General features: G+C 39.9%; 1 protein-coding gene across 1 annotated transcript in view; it reads left to right on the top strand.

The window, feature by feature from the left end:
- The window catches only part of si:ch1073-416d2.4 (coiled-coil domain-containing protein 42 homolog), a 34,246-nt gene extending 14,260 nt beyond the window's left edge, over positions 1-19,986 (top strand). The window contains exons 5-9 of the mRNA XM_048600051.1: positions 8,614-8,696; positions 9,389-9,561; positions 16,083-16,193; positions 19,161-19,277; positions 19,840-19,986. Of these exons, the coding sequence (XP_048456008.1) occupies positions 8,614-8,696; positions 9,389-9,561; positions 16,083-16,193; positions 19,161-19,277; positions 19,840-19,986 (631 nt within the window). The remainder of the gene's footprint in view (positions 1-8,613; positions 8,697-9,388; positions 9,562-16,082; positions 16,194-19,160; positions 19,278-19,839) is intronic.
- The last annotated feature ends 1,059 nt before the right edge of the window (positions 19,987-21,045 follow it).

Raw genomic sequence — 21,045 nt, 5'->3', positions numbered from 1 at the left:
AGTGAGAGGGACCATTTACACTGACTCATTAAAGATTCCCTTGACATTTGGTCCAGCATTTTCTCAGGCCACTATTATTTCATTTTCGAGAGTAGCCTGTGATACTTTCCCAGATGGCCGCTGTTAGTACTTCCTGGTCTTTGCCACTTCCATTAGTATGTGGGTAAGGGCTGTTTGAGGTAGTTTACTGCCACCAACCCTCCTGTGCCTTTGCATTATCTCTGGCCTATCTAGTGTGCAGTGGTGGATGGTCCACCAGCAGACAGTATCTTCTGAAGAGGTACTGTCCTTGGATAATAAGAAAGCATGTTGTATTATAGTACATTAAGTACATGTATATTTAGTTAGCATAATTACAAGGACCCTTGGGGGAATTAGTACAGCTACATCTGCTTCTTCTGAAAGCTGGAATTGAACTCTTTGCCTCCACCCTTAGACTGCGTGTGACATCAATAGAATGGATGGAGCCATTTTAACCTAATCAAAATCACTACCTTATAAAATATAGCCCTGCTCAGGAGCAGTAGTATATGGGGGAAAATGGCTAGTTTTATCCAAAATTAATGGTTGGCCAATCAATCATGGGAATGTCCAGTTTATGGCTTTAACTTTCTGAGAAAGATGTTTTTTCACTCATGCTCATAAAATATCTATCAGTAAGAACAGGCTTGCCTAGAGGATGACCTAAGACTTTGCGAGTTGTCTACCATATTAACTGTCAGAAAGTATATTAAACCAGCTGTAGTGTGCTGTATATTTTTGTGTGAAAAAATAGTCTCTTTACCAGACTGCAATTACATCAAAAACTAACATCCCGGAAAAAGCCTTTCAGTAGGTCACCACATCTCTCAATTATAGAAAAAGACAACCAGCACGGAGGGATTTACAGACAACCATTCATCAGTGCTTGGTGTAGCGACAAAATGTCCTCTGGCAGTGGTATGAATGGAGTAGCTAGTTGGCATCACTCATTCTAACCGATGGTTCTGCACCTTTGGACAGACTGCACAAATCATACTGGTTACTGCTTATAAAAGCAGTTGGGTATTTTTGACTCTCGTTGGGTGAATTGGTGTCCAGTTTTACACATCTCCTTCACCACAGCTTTTATTTCCATGGATTCCCGATGGTCCTTTTCCACCGTTAAAGTTAAAATCTGCCACTGTGAGCCCCAAAAAAGGAGATTCCTACTGCGGTTGTTATGCCTCAGTGGGAAAACACACTGGAAATCAAGTGCTGCTATTGTCTGGAGTTATAATAAAACTTGAAGATTTTTTTAAAAAGTGTGCAAGTTTCCCAATACCTATTCGTTAGACCCAGGTTGACAGAAAACTTAGACTAGTATTCTCTATTTAAAAATATTACTATTTATTTAAAAAAAAAACAATGTAACTTAGGATAAACAATTATGAACCATCAACATAAAACAATACTAGTTAAAACTTTAACTCACTTATAAAGCTTCCCATCTTCACACACATAATAGCAAATACAAAAAAATGTGGGTGTAATGGACAGAGGAAGAGGTTAACCAAAATAGAAGTTGCTGGAGAAGCTCAGCAGGTCTGGCAGCATCTGTGAAGGAAAAAACAGAGTTAACGTTTTGGGTCTGGTGACCCTTCCTTACAACTGATGGTGGAGGAAGAGGTGGGAAGGCAGCTCAGTGGTCCCTGTCCGCAGGGTCAGCCGAGATGATCCTTTTGCTGATCAGAATGTCATTTCTCAATCTTCCTTCTCCAGGGACTTTGACTTACTTGCAGAAGGTACAGAGTGGTTGGTTAACGTGTCCAGCTTACTGGTTAAGCTTGAAGTAAATGCTCTAAGAGACGAAAAAATAAACTGGCTTTCTTCAGGCTTAAGCTGTTTATTGCAGAAAGAGAGGCAGCTCCTGCCCATGCAGAGATTCGTTGCCTTCTGCCTATCTTGTTTATACCACCAACTGTTCTTTTACTGGGAACCAATCCCTAGTTGTTAGCAGGCAGAACATATTTTTCATCAATAAATGATCACTAGACCCACAGACCAATGTCAGCTACTTGTTGCAGCCAAATTTCCATTCATACACAGCTCTTGGTTCCAGCTTGTCTGCAAACCTTACCCACACCATTTGAACACATCGCAGTGTAAACAGCATTTAAAATTAGTGTCAGTTTACTTGCTTTTATAAAGTACAGCAACCCTTTAACAATCCTTGATTTCTAAAATAGTTCTTTCCCATTTCCGATCACAATCGAACATACAGAAGAATAAAAAGTTACAGCCTTTACAAGCCAGATCTGTCATGGTTCATAGTCTGTCTTTACTCTGGTTAGCTCATATGTTGGCTTTGCTGCCACCTACTGGTGGTACTTAACAAAGTTCAGAAAATGTGGGTGACATGTTCGAGGACATGCCTAATTACAAGCTATGATAATTTTTAGACATAGGTTGCAGTTTTTCTTATAATGTGCAGAAAAATTAACATTAGTACCTGGAAGAAAGTGAAAGTGACTTTTATAAATTTATATGATATCTTCTTGCATTCAGTGACAAGAGTTATTCCTGCAACTATATCTTCTATCCATCATATACTCATAGAATCATAGAATCTCCACAGCATGGAAACTGGAGGTGACTGCTCAATATCTACTTGCACAATACATGCTTAATCCTTTGATGTGCAAAGTGTATGTTAGACAACAAGGTGCAGGGCTGGATGAACACAGCAGGCCAAGCAGCATCATAGGAGCAGAGAGGCTGACGTTTACCTCTTTTTCAGGAATCTTCATTTAGCAGACTGAGGGGAGATCTTACAGAAGTGTATAAGATCATGAGAGGCATGGTTAGGGTGAATGCACTCAGTCTCTTTCCCAGGGTTTGGGGATTTGAGGACTAGAGGGCATCAGTTTAAGGTAAGAGGGGAAAGAATACATGGGAACCCGAGGGGCAACTTTTTTACATAGAGAGTGGTACACATATGGAATGAGCTGCCAGCGGAAATGGTTGAGGCGGGTACATTAACAACATTTAAAAGGCATTTGGATGAGTACATGGATAGGAAAGGTTTACAAGGATACGAGCCAAGTGCAGCGAAATGGGGTTAGCGTGGACGGACATTTAGGTCAGCATGGGCTAGTTTGTGCCGAAGTGCCTGTCTCCATGCTGTAGAACTCTATGACTCTATATAGTTGTCTAATTTTACAATAGATTGAGAGCTTGCAGTTCAATGAGATAATGTTAGAACAAGTAATTAAATATTTTGATTTCTTATTTAGCAAGTGAAGATAATGCACAATAGTTACTATTGGACAGAACACCAAATTAGCATAATTTACTTTTTTGTAAAAGAACAATATATTGAATTCCTCAAGTCAGTGCATCATTTTCCTGAGCTAACAAAATACCTTCAAATGTTTCTCCTATGTCCTAACTTCTTGAGTCTAATAGGAAGCTTGCAATTTAAACAGCTGGGTGTCAGAGAGTGTTTTCTGTCTCTATTTTATCCCACTACATTCACAAACAGGCAATGAATGAATGATTTTCATATTTTTCTTGGATTTGGAGTGGGCAGAAACTTCAATGTCTAGTTGATTTGCAGCTATTTTTTATCTTTATATTTTATGTTTTTCTTCTAAGCATATGAATACATGACAGCACAATTCTTTTACAAATCCCTCTCTGTTGAAAATGCCAAAAATCAAAAATTTGATTCCTTTGCTGTTTCTTTGTGGCTACCTGGTGTTGTAAGATAAACCCTGACCACTGCTCGTCATGTTCTGTGAGCTATCTGGTAGACTTGCTGCCACTTTCCTAATAGGAATCTACAGTGCATGCTTGGCCCAGTATGGTAAAATGAAACCATTTGGTAGTCTTAAGACAGATATAGTTAACTGTATGATAGCAACTATGTACAAGTTACATTAGTATGATTTACATTGTTATATGAATTAGGAACAGGAATAGTCACCAGGCCCCTCAAGCCTGCTGTGCCACTAAATGGTTGATCTGATTAGTCCACATTCCTACCGACTTCTGATAACCTTTCACTTCTTTCTTGTCAAGAATCTGACTACATATGTCTTAAAAATATTCAAGGATTCTGCTTCCAACACCTTTTCAAGGATAAAATTCCAAGCACATTCGACCCTGTGTGAGAAAAACAGTTCTCCTCTTCATGGTCTTAAATGGGCAGCCATTTTATTTTTTAATCCAAATCATTTTTATAAGTTGCAAATGGTTGAGGACCTGGAACTGATTCCTATGGCACACTGTCTTGTTACAACTTGCCAACCTGAAAATGACTCATCTATGCCTATTCTCTATCCCCAGTTAGCTAGCCAATCTTCTATCCGTGCCAACGTGCTACCTGTACACCATGAACTTTTATTTTCCACAATAATCTTTAATGTTGCACCTTATCAAATGCCTTCTGGAAATCTAAATACTTTACAATCACTAGTTCCGCTTTGCTGGACTTGCTTGTGACTGACACACTTCCAGTGATGACTAGTGTTAAAAATGAGTCAAGTGACATTTATGTCCATACTCTCTGTTTGTCCTGCTTGAGCTGTACCCATTGATGTCTGCTGCAGATGTGCTTTGAGATAGAACACTTCACTGTGCTCTTCAATTCTTTCCCTTCAGCTGCTTGCCCTCAATCCAGTAGGTGTATTTTTATCATGTTGGCAACTGGAAAGATTGTATGCAAATATAACAAACATTGCCAACGAGCAGTGGAAAATATTGCCACAGTCTTGACACCCCTTTTCAATTTAACTGCTGCTGTTAAATTGTGTTGTGTTGTGTTTTAGAATCCTTTTGTTGAACAATGTTTACACTTCCTTCAAACCATCATCATTCCTCCCCTCAAATACCCCTCAAAGCTTCCAGATTACTTGCCTTTATTTGCTGAGACACAGAACACAAGAGCAAGGAGGTTATCCAGTTTTGAATAATTTAAGAATAAGGAGTAAAAAGAAAGATACTGCTTGAAGAGAGTCCATCAGTCCTGTGCCTGCTTATCATCGTCAACAATGCCCGTGCCGCCATCCCCCTTCGACCGCTCCACCACCGTCTGGACTCAAGCATCATCAAAGTCACCAATCCTCAGGCACCATCTTTGGTGCTAGGCTGATACTCCTCACCGTCGCCTGCACTGGACCAACCAATGTCAGAGTTGCATCTCTCGGCGCTGGGCCAATTATCATCGATGTTGCCGTGATGTCCTTCCGCCACCACTTCACCACTGCCAGCACCAGACCCAAACAAAAATGAAGTCACCAATTCTTAGGCGCCATCATTTGCCGCTTGGCCTACCTTGCCGATGTCACCTTTGTCGATTTCAGGTCCTGTGCTTCCTCCAGAAAAGTAAGGGACGCACTCAAGGTCCTTGGTAGGCCTGTCTGAGGTTACACCCTGGGCCCATAACTATCTCAAATCTAACAGAGTCATGGTCACTATCTCCAAACCGCTCCCCTACTGATAAGCCTTCTACTGTCCAAGCTCATTTCTGAATACTAAATCCAGAACTTCCCATTCCTTGCACTGGTTATAAAATGTTCTTCAGTGTGCAATTTGAAGGATTTTCTCCCTCCTGACCTTGCACATTAAAACTATCCTAGATAATGTTTGGGCAGTTAAACCCACACTGTTTTACCTCAAGACCACTTAAGTTCTGCGCTGGAGCTGCTCAAGGCCTTTGCTGCTGGCGATGCCATCCAAGCTGAGGACAAGGTAAATTTAAATAAATGAAGAGAGAAGAGAAGTAAAACAAAAAGAAAAGCGGTGGGAGCAGACAAGCTGTGACACAGGAACCATACTCTGCTGCCATCTTGGACTGGAACCCTTGCCTTGGAACCCATGGGCTTTTAATTTCTTGACCAGTCTGCCATGAGGGACCTTATCAATGGTTTCTTTTTAAATATATAGAAAGACCTTATCAAAAGCCTTGCTAATATTCATGTAGATCACATCAAATGCATTACCCTCATCAGCACTCCTGGTCATCTTCACAGAAAATTCGATCAAATTTATATAACTCAACCTCCATTTAAAATTGACACTGACTACTACTGTCTGTCAAATTTGTGTCTCTCCAAGTGTAGATATATTTGGGCCCTCACAATTGTTTCTAATAACTTCTCCACCACCAAGATTACACTGACCAGCCTGTAATTTCATGATCTACTCCTTCTTCCCTTTATCAATAACGGGACAATGTTAGCAGTCCTTCAGTCCTCTGGCATCTTACCTGTGGCTAGAGAGGATTCAAAAATTACTACAAAGCCCTGTTATCTCTTCGCTTGCCTCCCTGATACATCTTACTGCATGAGGATTTATCCACTTTTAAGACTCCTAATCCTACTGGTATCTCCTCTTGCTTTGTTAATTTCTTAGAAGATTTCACAGTCCTCCACCATGATGTCTGTACCTGCATTGTCATTTTCCATTGTGAAGACTGATGCAAAGCATCATTGAACATTGGGCCTGAATTTCCAAATCTGCACACACATCATCTCTATGCTCCCCAATGGGCTCTACTTTTCCGTAGTTATTCTCTTTCTTTTTATATATTTAAAAAGAAACCTTTTCGATTTTCCTTTATTTTACCACTGGTGCTTTCTCATGCACTCTCTTAGCTCTCCTAATTTACTTTTTTAAGTTTCTCTGCGCTTTGGTGACTCTGCTGTATCAGGCCCTCAGTTTCTGCCATAAGGTTCTCTGTTCTACTTAATCCTAACCTCTATGTTCCTTCACATCTGGTCATGGTCCTACCCTTTACCTTTATGGGAACGTGTTTGCCCATTACCCTTGCTATTTCCTCCTTGAATGCCTCCCTTTGCTCTGACACAGTTTTATGTAGAAGTAGCTGCTCCTAGTCCGCTTGGGTCAAATTGTTTCTTATTTTGGCAAAATTAGCCTTCCTCCAATTTTTACTTCTATTTCAAGCCCATCCTTATCCTGTTCCATAACTTTCCTTAATCTAGCGGAATCATGGTCACTACCATCAAAAATGCTCCCCTACTGATAAGCCTTCTATCGTCCAAGCTCATTTCTGAATTGTGAGTCCAAAACTTCCCCATTCTTTGTTAGGTGTTCAACACACCGGTTACAACATGTTCTCTAGGATGCAATTTGAAGAATTTTCTCCCTCCCTACCTTGCACACTAAAACTATCCCAAACTGTTTTACCTTATTATTCTGAGGCTACACTGAAATTTGATGACTTATTTGATCCTCTATCTCTCCTGTTTGGAGGCCTTTAGTAGGTACATAAGTGTTTTTGTTCTTCTACCCATATGGCTTCAATTGACGATCCTTCCAATATATCATGCCTCCTCACTGCTATAATTGATTCCTTGATGGATATTGTGACCCTTCCCCCATCTTCTCTCCCTCACTATTTTGTCTGAATACCCTATAGCCGGGAGATTTGAGCTGAGGAAAATTGCAAGAATGGATCTATGCTGAACTTGATGATCCTTCTGTTTTTGCATCAAAGCAGTTTCAAGAAGTACACAAATGATGCTCTTTTTATGCAGATAGCAGCTGCAGGATTTAATTCTTTAAAAGATCTGTATGATCTTGCACAAAGTGACAGAATAGGGCCCATACAGAAGTCTTTCCAGTTACAACGATGCAAATATTTAGCCTTCTTAAAAGCTGTACTTTCAAATCACTGGAATGTGGCTTTTTTTTTATCAGCCAGTAAATTAGTAAAGTCATGTTGTTATAAAGCATGGCTTCATAGCAATATCTTAACTTGCTGTAAGTTCAAGTCCATTGCCATTCCTGCACTTGTTTATCTAAGCTGGCACCAACTAATCAATGTCATGATTTTGAGATCTTGTTCTTGTTTTCAAAACCCCTCCATAACCTTGTCTTACCACCTGCCAACAAAAAAAACTTTGTATTCACCTTCAAGTGCATAACTTGCCGAGACTGTTGCATTGTCAAATTCTAGTATTTAAGCATCCTAGATTTTTTTTTAAAAGAAACGAAAACAGAAGTTGCTGGAAAAGCTCAGCAGGTCTGGCAGCATCTGTGGACAGAATTCAGAGTTAACGTTTTGGGTCCAGTGACCTATCCTCAGAACATTTTTTTTTTATTTGAGCTGCCACTGAGGTCTCTGTCTTGCTTCGTCTGGATATTAACCTCGGGAGTTTCCACTTTCCTCTTTTAAAGACAGTTCTCCAAGCCTGTTTCTTTGACCAATCATTTGATCATCTGAACTCACATTTTGTTATGAAGTTTTGTATCATTTTGGTGTATAATAACCTCCTGAAGGGCCATTGGATGTTTATGTTCAGGGTGCTGTATAGATACAAGTCGCTGCTGTTGAAACAGTGACCAATATAAAGGAGCAGTCTCTTTGTGCTATTGCTCCATAACACATTTTTGTTGATCCGTTCAAACAGAGCAAAGCATAATGCTAGATTCTTCTCAGCCAGTACCCAGGTGTCTTTTCTGAACTCCGGCATTAGATGGGCATTTTAATATAGTTCAGTAACTTAATTGAAACTATTGGCTGATTTTGAATTAATCTGAAACAGAGACTGTATTTTACTATTCTGTTGGTAAACTTTTTACTTTTCTCACTTGAATATATTTAGTCAATTTTCTAACTGTCCACAGACAAAGGAGACTGCAAAGGAATGTGTCAAAATACAAAGTGTTTGAAGATTATCTCCTGAAAGTAATTGATAATTTGCCTGAAAGTAAGTATATGGTTTATAGTTGCAAAGCGGAAATGTTTTTTATGGTTATATAAGTTGAAATGACGTTCTCACTTTTTGAATGGGGAGGAATGACGAGGAGAAATTCAATACAAATTACTGCCCCAGCATTTAAATTTTAAAGGAAACACAATATCTTTTGCGCACCTTGATTTTAATCTTTTTGGTTTTTGGTTGTGAAGGTGGACAAAAATTCTCTCACACTGAATTCAAGTCCTGTCTTTCTGCAGTTAATAATTAAACAAAGATGGATAGATTGATTCCTATTACTGTGCCACTTTTTATTTTTGATTTATTTTTATTACCTGCTCTTTAAGACTGTCGTACAAGCTAAAACACATTAAAATGCAGTAGTCTCAAGTTTCAACAGGCAGGATCCATTGACCTACCCTTCTTGGAAGACTGCCAGAAACCCCAGGGAAAATTATGTAAATGTTTTAAAAAAGGGTATTTTAAAAATTGCATATCTTAAAAGGAAATCTGTTGATTGTAATCTGTTGAGAAATGCAGTTTTAAAGCATACAAATGATGAGAAAGGATTAACAGCAAGTTACTGCCTTATCTGCAATTTCATACTTTTATAGATGTATAATGGTTATTATAACAATTTGTTCCTAGTTAAAAGTTACTGTGAACAATTTCAAGTTGTGCTTTGATCTTGTTATATGTTCCAGACTACTTGGAGTTCAGCTCAGAATCTATGGTGATGAGTATCATTCGAAAACACGAAACCCTTGGAGCCACCAGTGAGGCTTTGATAAATAATCTCAGCAGGTTGTCAGATGAGATGGAACAATGCCAGCGTGACTTGGAAAGTCTGCGTCAAGAATATGACACCACAAAATTGGTATAGTTTTATTAACTGTTTTGTGACATGCATAAACTATTTTATCAATCTATTTGCTAAAAACTTTTGTGCACATCAAAATAAAAGTTCTGAGGATGGGTCACCGGACCCGAAACGTTAACTCTAGTTTTTCCTTCACAGATGCTGCCACACCTGCTGAGCTTTTCTAGCAACTTCTGTTTTTGTTCCTGATTTACAGCATCCGCAGTGTTCTTTCAGTTTTTATTAGGGAAATCAAGAATCTGCTTCTGCATTCTGTGAATTCAGTGATGCCGTTGTACTATTCTTGTTGAATGGATGGAAAAAGTTCAGCTGATGACTTAGTCATTGAAATGGTAATAAAAAACAAATATTTGGGTGGGAAGGGTCTGATCAAAAATAAAACTCGTTTTCTCCTATGGATGCTTCCTGATTTCTGTACTTTTACAGGTTTTATTTCAGGTTTTCATTAAACCTTGATTGACATTTATGGTTTACAATGAGACATGTTGAAATTAGAATATAGACTTCAAATAAAGCCAGGTATGGGGCTGAGTTGCATTGGGATATTTGATTAAAAGGTGTGAATGTGGATGTGTGTTGGTAGGTAGTTAAAGAATATCCCCTTCCTAACTCCCTACCAACACTCACCTTTCCTGGCCCCATCCCCGCCTCTTCGACCTGTTTGTTTCCTCTCCACCTATCCTCCCCTCTATCCCTCTTCTATCCGCCTCCCACTCTCTCCCTATTTATTTCAAAACCCCCTTCCCCTCCCCCTTTTCTGATGAAGGGTCTAGGCCCGAAACGTCAGCCTCTCTGCTCCTATGATGCTGCTTGGCCTGTGGTGTTCATCCAGCCCTGCACCTTGTTGTCAAAGAATATTTCAAACTTTTATCCACAAGTCTACATTCCATTTGAGAAGCAACAGCTCTACAGGAAAAGAGATTCATTTGTGACAAACTAAAGACATTAGGAAAACAGTGTTAATGTTTCATGGCCAAAGACTCTTCTCCACAACTGGTCTTTAACTCTGTTTCTCTCTCTGTAGATGCTGCCAGGTCTGCTGAATGTCTCAGCATTTTCTGTTTTTATTTCAGATTTCCAACATCTGCTGTATTTTGCTTTTACTTAGGGGTAAGAGGTAGTAATGGATGAAAAGATGCCTATAGTATTGTCAAGACAAGTAGTGAGAGTTAGTTTGGGTGAGTTTTGGATACCAGCAAAGAATGACCAACAGTTTGATAGAGGGGAAAAATAGTATATGTGAATTAACTAGCTTGAAATATAAAACAGATTGTAGGAGTTTGTACAAGAATGTATAATGAGAGAAAAATAAATGTGGCTCCCTGGAGAGACAGAAGCAGTAGAAATCACAGTGAAGATTGAGGAAAAGGCAGTTGTTAAATAAATATTTCATCAGTTTTCACAGCAGAAGACATAGGAAAAAGGAATAGTGATAAGCCAAGAGTCCAGTGAGAGTGAGAAATTAAAGTAATTAATAAATTAATGGGACTGGAAAGCAGCAAGTCATGAGGACCTGATGGCTCACACTGTACGGTTCGAAAAGAGGTGGTTTCAAATGTAGTGGTTATTTTGTTTCTGATCTGTTGAATTTTCCCAGATGCTCGAATAGTCCCATAAGATTGCAAAGTACAAATGTAACTGAGTATTTAAAAAACAAGAGAGACGACGAACTCAGGTCTATAGGCCAGTTAGCCTGATATCAGTTGTTGGGTAAATTCTCTATTAAGGGAGTGATAACAGGCACTTGGAAAATCAAAGCATGACTCGGAAGACTCAGCATGGTTTCATGAAAGACAACTAATGACAGATCCAAGAGAATTATTTGAGGGTCTAACGAGCAGGATAGCAAAAGGGAACTAGTGGGCACAGTATATTTTTACATTTTCAAAAGGTATTTGATAAAATGCCATGTAAAAGTTATGGACTTGTTGGGTTGGGGAGAACACATTAGCTGCATAAAGTATTGGTTAAAGAACTGAAAAACTGAGTGTAGGAACAAATGGATCATTTATGTATGTCAACCTGTTACTCGTGGGTTTCCACTAGAATTGGTGCTGAAGATTTAGCTATATTCTCTGTCTTTGTGACCTATGTGACAGAACTGGGTTTAGTGTATCCCAGTTTGCTGATGATACTTTTCCACCTTGCTTTGTAAGTTGAGAAGAGAGCACAATGGGCTCTTACTAAGTGACCTAATGTGTGCTATCTTATCAAACAAGTGAGACAAAGGCCTAGTAGTATTCTCACTAGCCTCTTATTGCAGAGACCCAGGTAATGGTGGGGACCTGAGTTTGAATCCTGCCATGATAGATGATGGAATTTGAATTCAATTTAAAATGACAAAATCTGGATTTGAGTCTAACGATGACTCTGAAACCATTGTGGATTGTTGGAAAAATGAATCTGGCTCACTGATGCCCTTTAGGCAAGAAAAGTGCTATCCTTACCTGGTCTTGTGTACATGTGATTCTAAATCCACAGTAATGTGGTTAACTCTTAGTTGTCCTCTGGGCAATTAAGAATGGGCAATAAATGCTGACTTAACCAGCAATGCCCACATCCAGTGAATGAATTTTTAAAAATGCCTTCTGGAAATTCAAACATATTATATCTACTGGTTCCCCTTTATCTATCCTGTTTGTTAACTCTTCACAGAATTCTAATAAATTTGTCAGGCATGATTTCTTCTTCATGAAGCCATGCTGACTGCTTGATTATGTTTAGTATTTCTAAATGTTCTGTTACTACATCCTTTATAATAGACTCTAACACTTTCCCAATAACAAATGTTAAACAAGCTGGCCTAGTGTTACCTGTTTTTCTAATGATTACCACTGGATCAGAAGAAATTTCTTCACTTAGAAGGTTTTGAACTTCTGAAAGATCTACCCCATAGAGCTGTGGTTTCTCCATCATTGTGAATATTCAAAGCTGAGATCAGTAAATTCGAGTTTTTAAGAGAACCAAGAGATATGGAAAGAAAAGTGGAATTGAAGTTGGAGGTCAACAGTAGATCTAGTGAATGGCAGAGGAAGCCCAAAGTGCCAAATGGTTCAATCTTACTCCTATTTCTAATGATAGCTCGGGATAATGCCATGTCATGGAGAAGTCTCTTTCTGAGGTCACTTACTATGGACTCTTCTTCTCCCTTTATTTTCCTTTTTTGTTTTTGGCCCAATCTTTGTCACCATCATTCTCTCGGACTTTAATAAATCTCATGGTTTTTAGTTATCCAATTTCCCTAGAGATCCATACCATCTCAAGTATATTTAGTCTCAGTTGATTAGTCCACATCCTCTGTAATAGCAGTCTTTCCCATAGACTCCCTTTTCTGCATTGTTGTGCTCCATTAGGCAGATAACATTTAAGGTTGAATTTTGCCAAAAACCGACTGAGTTTCAGTTTCAGGCGTTTTATTAAGGGTTTATTTCCGTAACCTTAGCGAGGTTTCTTCTTCAATTCTCTGATGCTCACCTCATTATGTATGCAACATACCTCTACAGCACGGTGCTCACACTATTGTGTGCTCCCTGATAGTGGAAGGACTCACCACTGCAAGGATCTTATGGGATTTGCTCTGGGATATGCAAGTGCCATATTAAATCCCAGCTATGCACAAGTTCAAATGCTGCACGCCAAGAATAGCAGCATGGGAGGAATTGCCCTAGAGCTGGCCAACAGAGACAAGTCAGCTCCCTGTCAGAAACCTGGAGGTTGTGCTGTGTGGGATGCTAGAGAGGGGCGCTGTTCCCTTTCCTGCAGACTGGCAAAGGAGGTCATGCCACCAGACCCAGTCAGCCAGGTCTGAATTTGCTACTTAAAGTCAGTGCAGTGTCCATAGTCTGGTATGCGGAAATGTGGGAAGAAGATTAGTGACCTTTTGGTACTCTGGAAGGGTAATGCTACCATCTTCCCTCTGCTACCTCACATTCACTCCTATTAAAATCTCACATTAAGATAACAAACTGAATATAAATCAGATTCAAAGTTAATGTATACAATTAGCCCTGTCGCCGTTTACTAGTGAGAATCTCGTCACCCTGTTAGGACCTTGGTTGGAAAATCTGACCTTTTCTCAATCAACGTTGAGAATCTAATTTTTCCATTCTCGCCATATTCTGCAACTAAAAGGATATTGCCCATACTGATCAGAGGTTCAGAAAATCCCACACTTAGTTTCTGTTTCCCTCCCGTACAGCTAATTTAGTGTACAGAATTTATTTATTGTACAAATTCCAAAAAAAGAACTGATTGTCTTTCATGCCATTAAATCATTAATGCTCACTCATCTATATTTGTTCAAACACTGTCCTGATATTGGATCAACAGCTGCTCCTCTCCTATCATTGACATGGTGCCATCTCACACGTGTCTATAACATAGTCTTTATTAAAGATGAATGCGAAGTGATAAATAAACACCAGACTAACATAACTTTATGCAAGGGAGTTTTCAAATTAATTTCTTTTGGGTCATAGCAACTAGGCTCAGATAATTATCTGGCAACCTGACTCTGAATCTGTGGATTCAAGGCACACTTCAAGACTTGAGCAAGTAATTGAGGCAGACACTTCAGAACATTCAACTCATACAGTATTTCATTGAAGTGCCACATCTTAATTAAAGAACTCAGCCAACATCCTTTCTTAAGTGAAGGATAGATTTATTTTTGTATCTGAGTTAACATTCCTCCCTCAGCCCGATGCAGTTACATGAATTTTTTGTCTCCACGGATGCTTTCAAGGCTGCTGAGTGTTTCCAGAATTTTTCTGTTTTGTTTCAGATTTATAGTATCCACAGTATTGTGCTTTTATTTGTGCATTTTATGCTGTTTTTAAGTGTACTACGTCTCCATTTATTGAAGCACTTTGCTTCTAAACAATGCAGTGTATAATCTTTGATTGAATTAAGATGCTTTACTGACTAGGTTTCCAGCTAACAGCATTATGAAAATCCTGTTTATTTATTTCTCATCTCTTGCTTGCAGTATATTAACTTACTGCTCCGATACATAATATTGATGTAACACTAGACAGTAACTGATTGGGATTTTCAATTGCCTGTGGGGCCCACAACAGGAGCAGTATTACGTTTTGCACATCGAATTTCTTGACTGCAAACAGAGTATTCTGCTCTCTAAATATATATTTTAAATGAGTTGTGCAGAGATTGATTTGAGGTGGAGGATCCTGTTGCTAAGTCAGTAACTAACGGTCTGCATTTCTGGGTGGCGAGTTACTGTCCGAAAACTTCACGGTGCACTGAGATTTCCAATGTGAGACCTTGGCAGATGAGATGAATCTGAAAACTGCTTGCCTCCAATTGACAGCCTGTAAAGCTCCTTGAGGAGCTTGTTAACAGCCGAGAGAGAGCGAGAAGGAAACTTTCAATTTGTAAAGCTGACTGGTTCATTGCAGGGAGTAATTAAGGATTTTTTAAATGGGAAAAGTACTTGGGCTGGGAAGATCTTGCTCCAGATCAGGCATAATACATTTCAGTTAATCATTTGGTTGTTGGCCCTCCATTGTGCTGGCTGCTCTCCTCTGTCAGGCAGTGACAAGCCTCATCGTGGCTTTCGTCTGCCTGTGCCACTCCTGCTCTGCAGACAGCGCTTCCATTCACCCTCCAGGTACAACACTCAGCATCACTAATTGTAGGCTGAGGTCTCCACCATTACATTTGAAGATTATATCCCCAGAAAGGGTCATGGAATTTATTTGGGTGTCAGGTTCCCAACCCTGAATTGAGCTCCTGGTCTCCATATAATAAAAGAGAATGTGCAAAACAGATTGGTCTAACCTCTATTTAAACTGAGAAATGATACCTATTGTGAAAGATTGAACCAGTTAGGGCTGTTTTCTCAGGAAACTATCAGCTATCCTGATGATACGTCTTTATGACCATGACAGGGTCTGATAGGGTAGCCATGGAGTCAATACACACACCACTTATGCTGAATTAAGCTCCATAAATATATGGAAGTCACTAACACATCCAATAGGGAATTCAGAGGAAACTTATTTACCCAGGGAACTTGTAACCTGAAGGAACATTTGCATATTTTTAATATTTAATAGTGCAGATGTATTTATGGACAATATGCAAGAATGGGAAGAAATGGAAGGATATGTTGGTGAAGTTAGATGATGATTGGGAGGGGCCTATTTGGAGCAAAACACCAATGTAGATCTGCAGGCCAAATGACTGATCCTGTGATGGATATAACATATGGCTATGTAAACAGTAGACTCCATTTATGGAACACGTAATAGTATTAGGGAGTCCACACCTTACTTCATGAAGGAATAGTTAAATGACCAGTGACAAAAGATTTACACTCTGGATATTTTTACTTATTTCTACTGATATTCTGACTGGCAGCTTGATAAATATTAGCTAATCAACATTCAATTCTATTATAATGCAGAGACCATTTGCTTCTTTTAACATGGTGAACCAGCATTAATTGATAACTTCCCTTTGGATGGCTTAACATCAAAAACTTTGTTTTTAAATAGATGATTAATAGTCAACTCTCGGTCCGTCAAATGGAATGCGATGAAGTAAAGGAGAGGAATAAACGGATAGAAATGAAAATAAATCTACAACGTGGCAATTTTGTTCATAAGGTAAATCATAAGGTGATCAAAAAAATTGTTAAAGTGGCAATGGCAAAGAAAAATTCAGTATTTAGTACCATGAGGAATTTTACTTACCAACTAAAATGGGACATTTTAATCATTTACAAAAGAAGTAAAAATAGCTTGATTTTTGAAACCAGATTTATGAATCTCCTGTGGTTTAGAATTATGAATGGAGGATACATCACTTTATACCAAGACGATCATTATTTTGTAGGAAATATAGAGGTTTATACTTTGATGTTGGTGAGAGTTGGGGGCATGCCACATATGAAAGTGCACTTCCTTCTGCCCAACCACCTGACCCTTATTTATCTGAACTTTTATCGGGGTGGGGAAGGTGTTGTGCAGACAGTTTGTGGCCTCATCCCATGTCCTCTGGGATTTTAACTTGCATTGTAGAGGCTCCACACCAATTGGAAAGCCCAGCAGCTTTAGCTGTGAAACCTCTTCTTTGGCCCCTCTGGACCCAGCAAAAGATACACCATCCCTAAAGCTCCTGCTTCCCTTTTCATGCTTCATCCCGGCCTCACAACCTGGCCTCCCTCCTACCTTCACCTGTGCTTGACTTCATTGCCAATCCTGGGTCTTGGCATAAATGTTGGCTTCTTGTTTGCTTTTCTGAAATATTGATTATTGTCACCTTCTGCCTTGCCCAGCCAAATGCAACAATACTTCTAATTCACTTCTTTATACTTTGGGCTTTTGGATGCTGGTGTAGCTGATTATACAGGAGCTTTCAAATCTTTATGCACTTTTAGCTGCAACCAAAATCCATCTCCCAAAAAACACAGTTTTTAAAAAAAGTTTAAATTCCAGTGCTGCACTGTTAAACTGATCAACTCTTCCGAAGGCCTCAACTGCCATTCAACAATTACCACCTGCTTGAATATAGGATTTCTTCCAGATTTGCCAGAACCAATTCCCAGTTATTGACCTTGTTAATAGCCAACTTCTGCTATTTGTTTCAATGTAATGCACTTCCCGGGGTCACTGTGTCTGTTGGAATTTGTTTAATCAATATCAGCCAATAAATAGCCACTTGGCCTGACCTTACAAACAAACAAGCAAACTTCTCACATCAGACAGAGGTTCACCTGCACATCTGTCAATGTGGTTTACTGCATATGCTGCTCCTGATGTGGCCTCCTCTACATTGGTGAGACCAAGCGGAGGCTCAGAAACTGCTTTGTAGAGCACCTTCGCTCTGTTCACGACAAATGACAACACCTTCTGGTTGCGAACCATTTCAACGCCCCCTCCCACTCCCTGGGCAACATGTCCATCCTGGGCCTCCACCAGTGTCACAGTGACGCCACCTGGAAACTGGAGGAACAGCACCTCGTATTCCGCCTTGGGAGCCTACAGCCCAATGGCCTAAATGTGGACTTTACCAGTTTCAAAATCTCCCACCCCCGGCCTCATCCCATGACCAACCCTCCCTCTCATCCCTGCCTCCTTGACTTGCCCCAACCTGTCCATCTTTTCTCCCACCTATCCGCTCCTCCTGCCTCACTGACCAATCCCCACCACTGCCTGCCTGCACTTACCTATCACCATCCCACCTACCTTCCCCAGCCCCACCCCTCCTCTCTCTATTTATTTCCGAGCTCCCTTCCCCCTTCCCCATTTCTGAAGAAGAATCCCGACCCGAAACGCCAACTTTCCTGCTCCTCTGATGCTGCCTGGCCTGCTGTGTTCCTCCAGCTCCACACTGTGTTGTCTCTTCTTTGGTCTGTTTGTTTCCTTTAATGACAAACTGTCCCAAAGTCTGTAAGTCACTTCCAGCTCACAATTCTAAATTGATAAAAGAATAAAACTAAAAGTAATGAAGAATCAATGAGGGTTCTAACTTTAAAAAAGCAATTGTACACTCAGTCATGTTAATTTCAATATCTTAAATGTGTTTCTCTCTTGACAGATGCTGCCTGAGCTTCTACATATTTCCAGCACATCCTATCTTCTGTTTTTGATTTTCAACATCCATTGTACTTACTTTTATTGTAGCTGGTTTGCTTGTTTTCAGTTTTTCTCAATCCATGGTAATTTTTCAAGGAATCAAACCGCATTTGATTAATTTTATGTTTCGATAATTGGATATTTGATTAGCAGTTCTACAAATTCATCCTCGTTTCAATTAATCATTAATCTGTTTGATAGATGGTAGTGCCCTGGGATTTGACAGTTTTGTGTATGAAAAGGGTGCATTTAATTGTAATGGTGTCTGCGTTCCTGAACACTGCTGGAGTGTCATACTAGAGATGGAGGTTTGAATGTTAGCCTTGACATGTTTGAATGTATAAATTATTTGTGATTAAGTTTGTTTTCTAGATGCTTGCTTTCTGCTGATTAGGGAAGCCTGTAATTTTTCAGCAAACACACTCTGAAACACTTAAAATGAAAATGCTACTTCTGCCAGACGCTATGGTTATGGAGAGCTTTGTGGAACAGAAGTCTTTGTACTGTCCAAATAATTGAAGGAAAAGAGCATTGTCAATGATTCAATGAGATAGGGAAAAATAGCATTGAACAAAGATAATCTCTTTGTATATCAAACATATCTTGATTGAGTTGATTTTGCCCACAATAGCACTCTAAATTAGAGGTGTAACTGAAGGTTAGTGGCGGGATGAAATGGACTGTAATAGATGGGCCATCTGTTGTGCATCTTGCCCTGTTTTTCTTTCCATTGAAGTTAATTTTAAAAAAATTGAGCTGGATGAGTAATGGACGATTTATCCCGCTGAAGCTGTAAATTCCATCCATAGCTTCAAGATGTCAAACTGCAAAAGGACATCTATGCTTAGACTGTCCAAATGGGGGTCTGCCAGTATTCAGGTGGATATGATCAGAAAGATGGGTTGAGATCTGTAATGCTGGGCCTTTTTGTAACAGATGGGTAATTTAATGCCATTGTCAACCTGTTAACTCATTCTTTACTCTCTCTTTTCATAGAGTGAAGGGTTTGGTGCCCTCTTATTGGCTATTAATAATCTGGCAGATCAATGCTACATGAGACATTATGGAATATTTGAAGAAATTGACATTTTAACAAAGCTGGACATGGTGAAGGTCAGAATGCTAATTTTGCTACCATGTAAAGTAAAAGTAAAATTACTTTGTCAGAATGTTTGACTCTGCCTGATTCCAGCAGTATTTATGCTCAACTGATTTTGAAACATCCATGCCTTTGTTGTCTCTAGTCTCTGCTGTTCACAGGCTCTTCTGGTTAACCTCCTGCCTTCATTCTCTGTAAACTTTAGCTCAACCCAAATCCTGTAAAGATTCATATTAAGTCATCTTTACTTATCACCCTTGTGCTTGCTGGCTAACACTGGCTCCCAGTTTGACAACACTTCAGTTCTAATATTGTTACGCTCATAGAGAAGGCAAATACCAACAGAGATTTCGTCTTGAGGGAATGCCTAGAACATAATTGGTCATAATAAACACCCTATTTCATCAGAGAGACAAATACAGAACCTGATAGAAACACTCTGACTCCAAACATTGGCAGCTGCTTGATTATGCTATCATGCAAAAAGCGGCTGTGAGGGTATCTGCATCACTCATGCCGTAACAGGAGCTGATGACTGCTGGACCAGCCATTGCCTAATCATGTCTACTATTTCAGCCAGGAGTGGCAGCAGAAACGGTGCTGCTGAAATTCAATGGTGACGGACTCAAGGACTCGGCAAAGAAAAACCTACTTAGTCGCTGCCTTACCAGCAGGATCCACAGAATGTCCATGGTGCGTAGTCAGCCCTTTAATCCATCGTAAACAACACTTGTGAGAAAACTCTAATTGTTCTTCTCAAAAAGTTTAACACTGGTGTGACGAGAACAACTAGGAGATCCAGGAGCTACTAAATCGTAAGCGCAAGGCGATCCTTAACTGGAAGCACCACAATCCACAGCGTGGTATCTGCTGCCACATCAACACAGTTCCAGCCTGACCTAAGTACAAAATGACCAAACAACAGCTGAGAACCAACAAGGCAGCTGGGGCAGGTAGAAACCTTGCTAGAATACTGAAAAATGATGGGCAAGTACTCTTGGCATGAGTTACATGACCTCATCTCCTTTGTCTAGAAAGAGGAGAGTGGCCAGCAGATCTCTGAGACATTGTAATAATGACCATTTTAAGGAGATAAAACCAATGGTGGTAAGTACACAGGGGTCTTCCTGATGTCTGCAACTGGGAGGACCATTACAAAAACTTTTCTCAGTCACTTCTTCCTGGTAGCTGACAAGCTCCTTACAAAGTCATAATGCAGATTCCATCCATCAAGAGGCATAGTAGACCTGATCTCCCTAGCAAGAAAAGTCCAAGAAATACCTAGAGTCCAGCAGCAACCTTTGTACAATGTCTTCTTCAACCTCATAAGACCTTCAACTCTGTTAACCAGGAGGGACAATGAAGTATCCTTTCCAAATCTACTACCTGTATAAACTCATCAACATTATCCTCTCACTGCCTAACAAGATGCAAGCTGGGATCCTCAGCAACAGATCCACCACAGACCCAATGGATGTGCAAACTGGTGTCAAGCAAGGCTTTCCACTGCCTAAACACTCTTCTCCATCTTTCCCACTGCAACACTTTATCCCATATCCATGAAACCTCCCACTGGGAGTGGAGCTTCTCTACAGGATGAGTGGGAAACTGTTCAATCTGTATCATTTCCGTGTCTAGAACTAAGACCACCCCAACCTGCAGTACATAGTCGGCACTTCCATCTGTGCACACTTTCTCAAAGGCAATCAAGGATGAGCAACAAATGCTATGGACAAATACGAAAGTTAGGAGGTGAGCTACTTGCAAAGTTCCCAGCCTCTC

The sequence above is a fragment of the Rhincodon typus genome, chromosome 8 (genome assembly GCF_021869965.1).
Source record: "Rhincodon typus isolate 14 chromosome 8, sRhiTyp1.1, whole genome shotgun sequence".
NCBI classification, from domain to species: domain Eukaryota; kingdom Metazoa; phylum Chordata; class Chondrichthyes; order Orectolobiformes; family Rhincodontidae; genus Rhincodon; species Rhincodon typus.
This window is presented reverse-complemented; position numbering and strand designations above follow the sequence as displayed.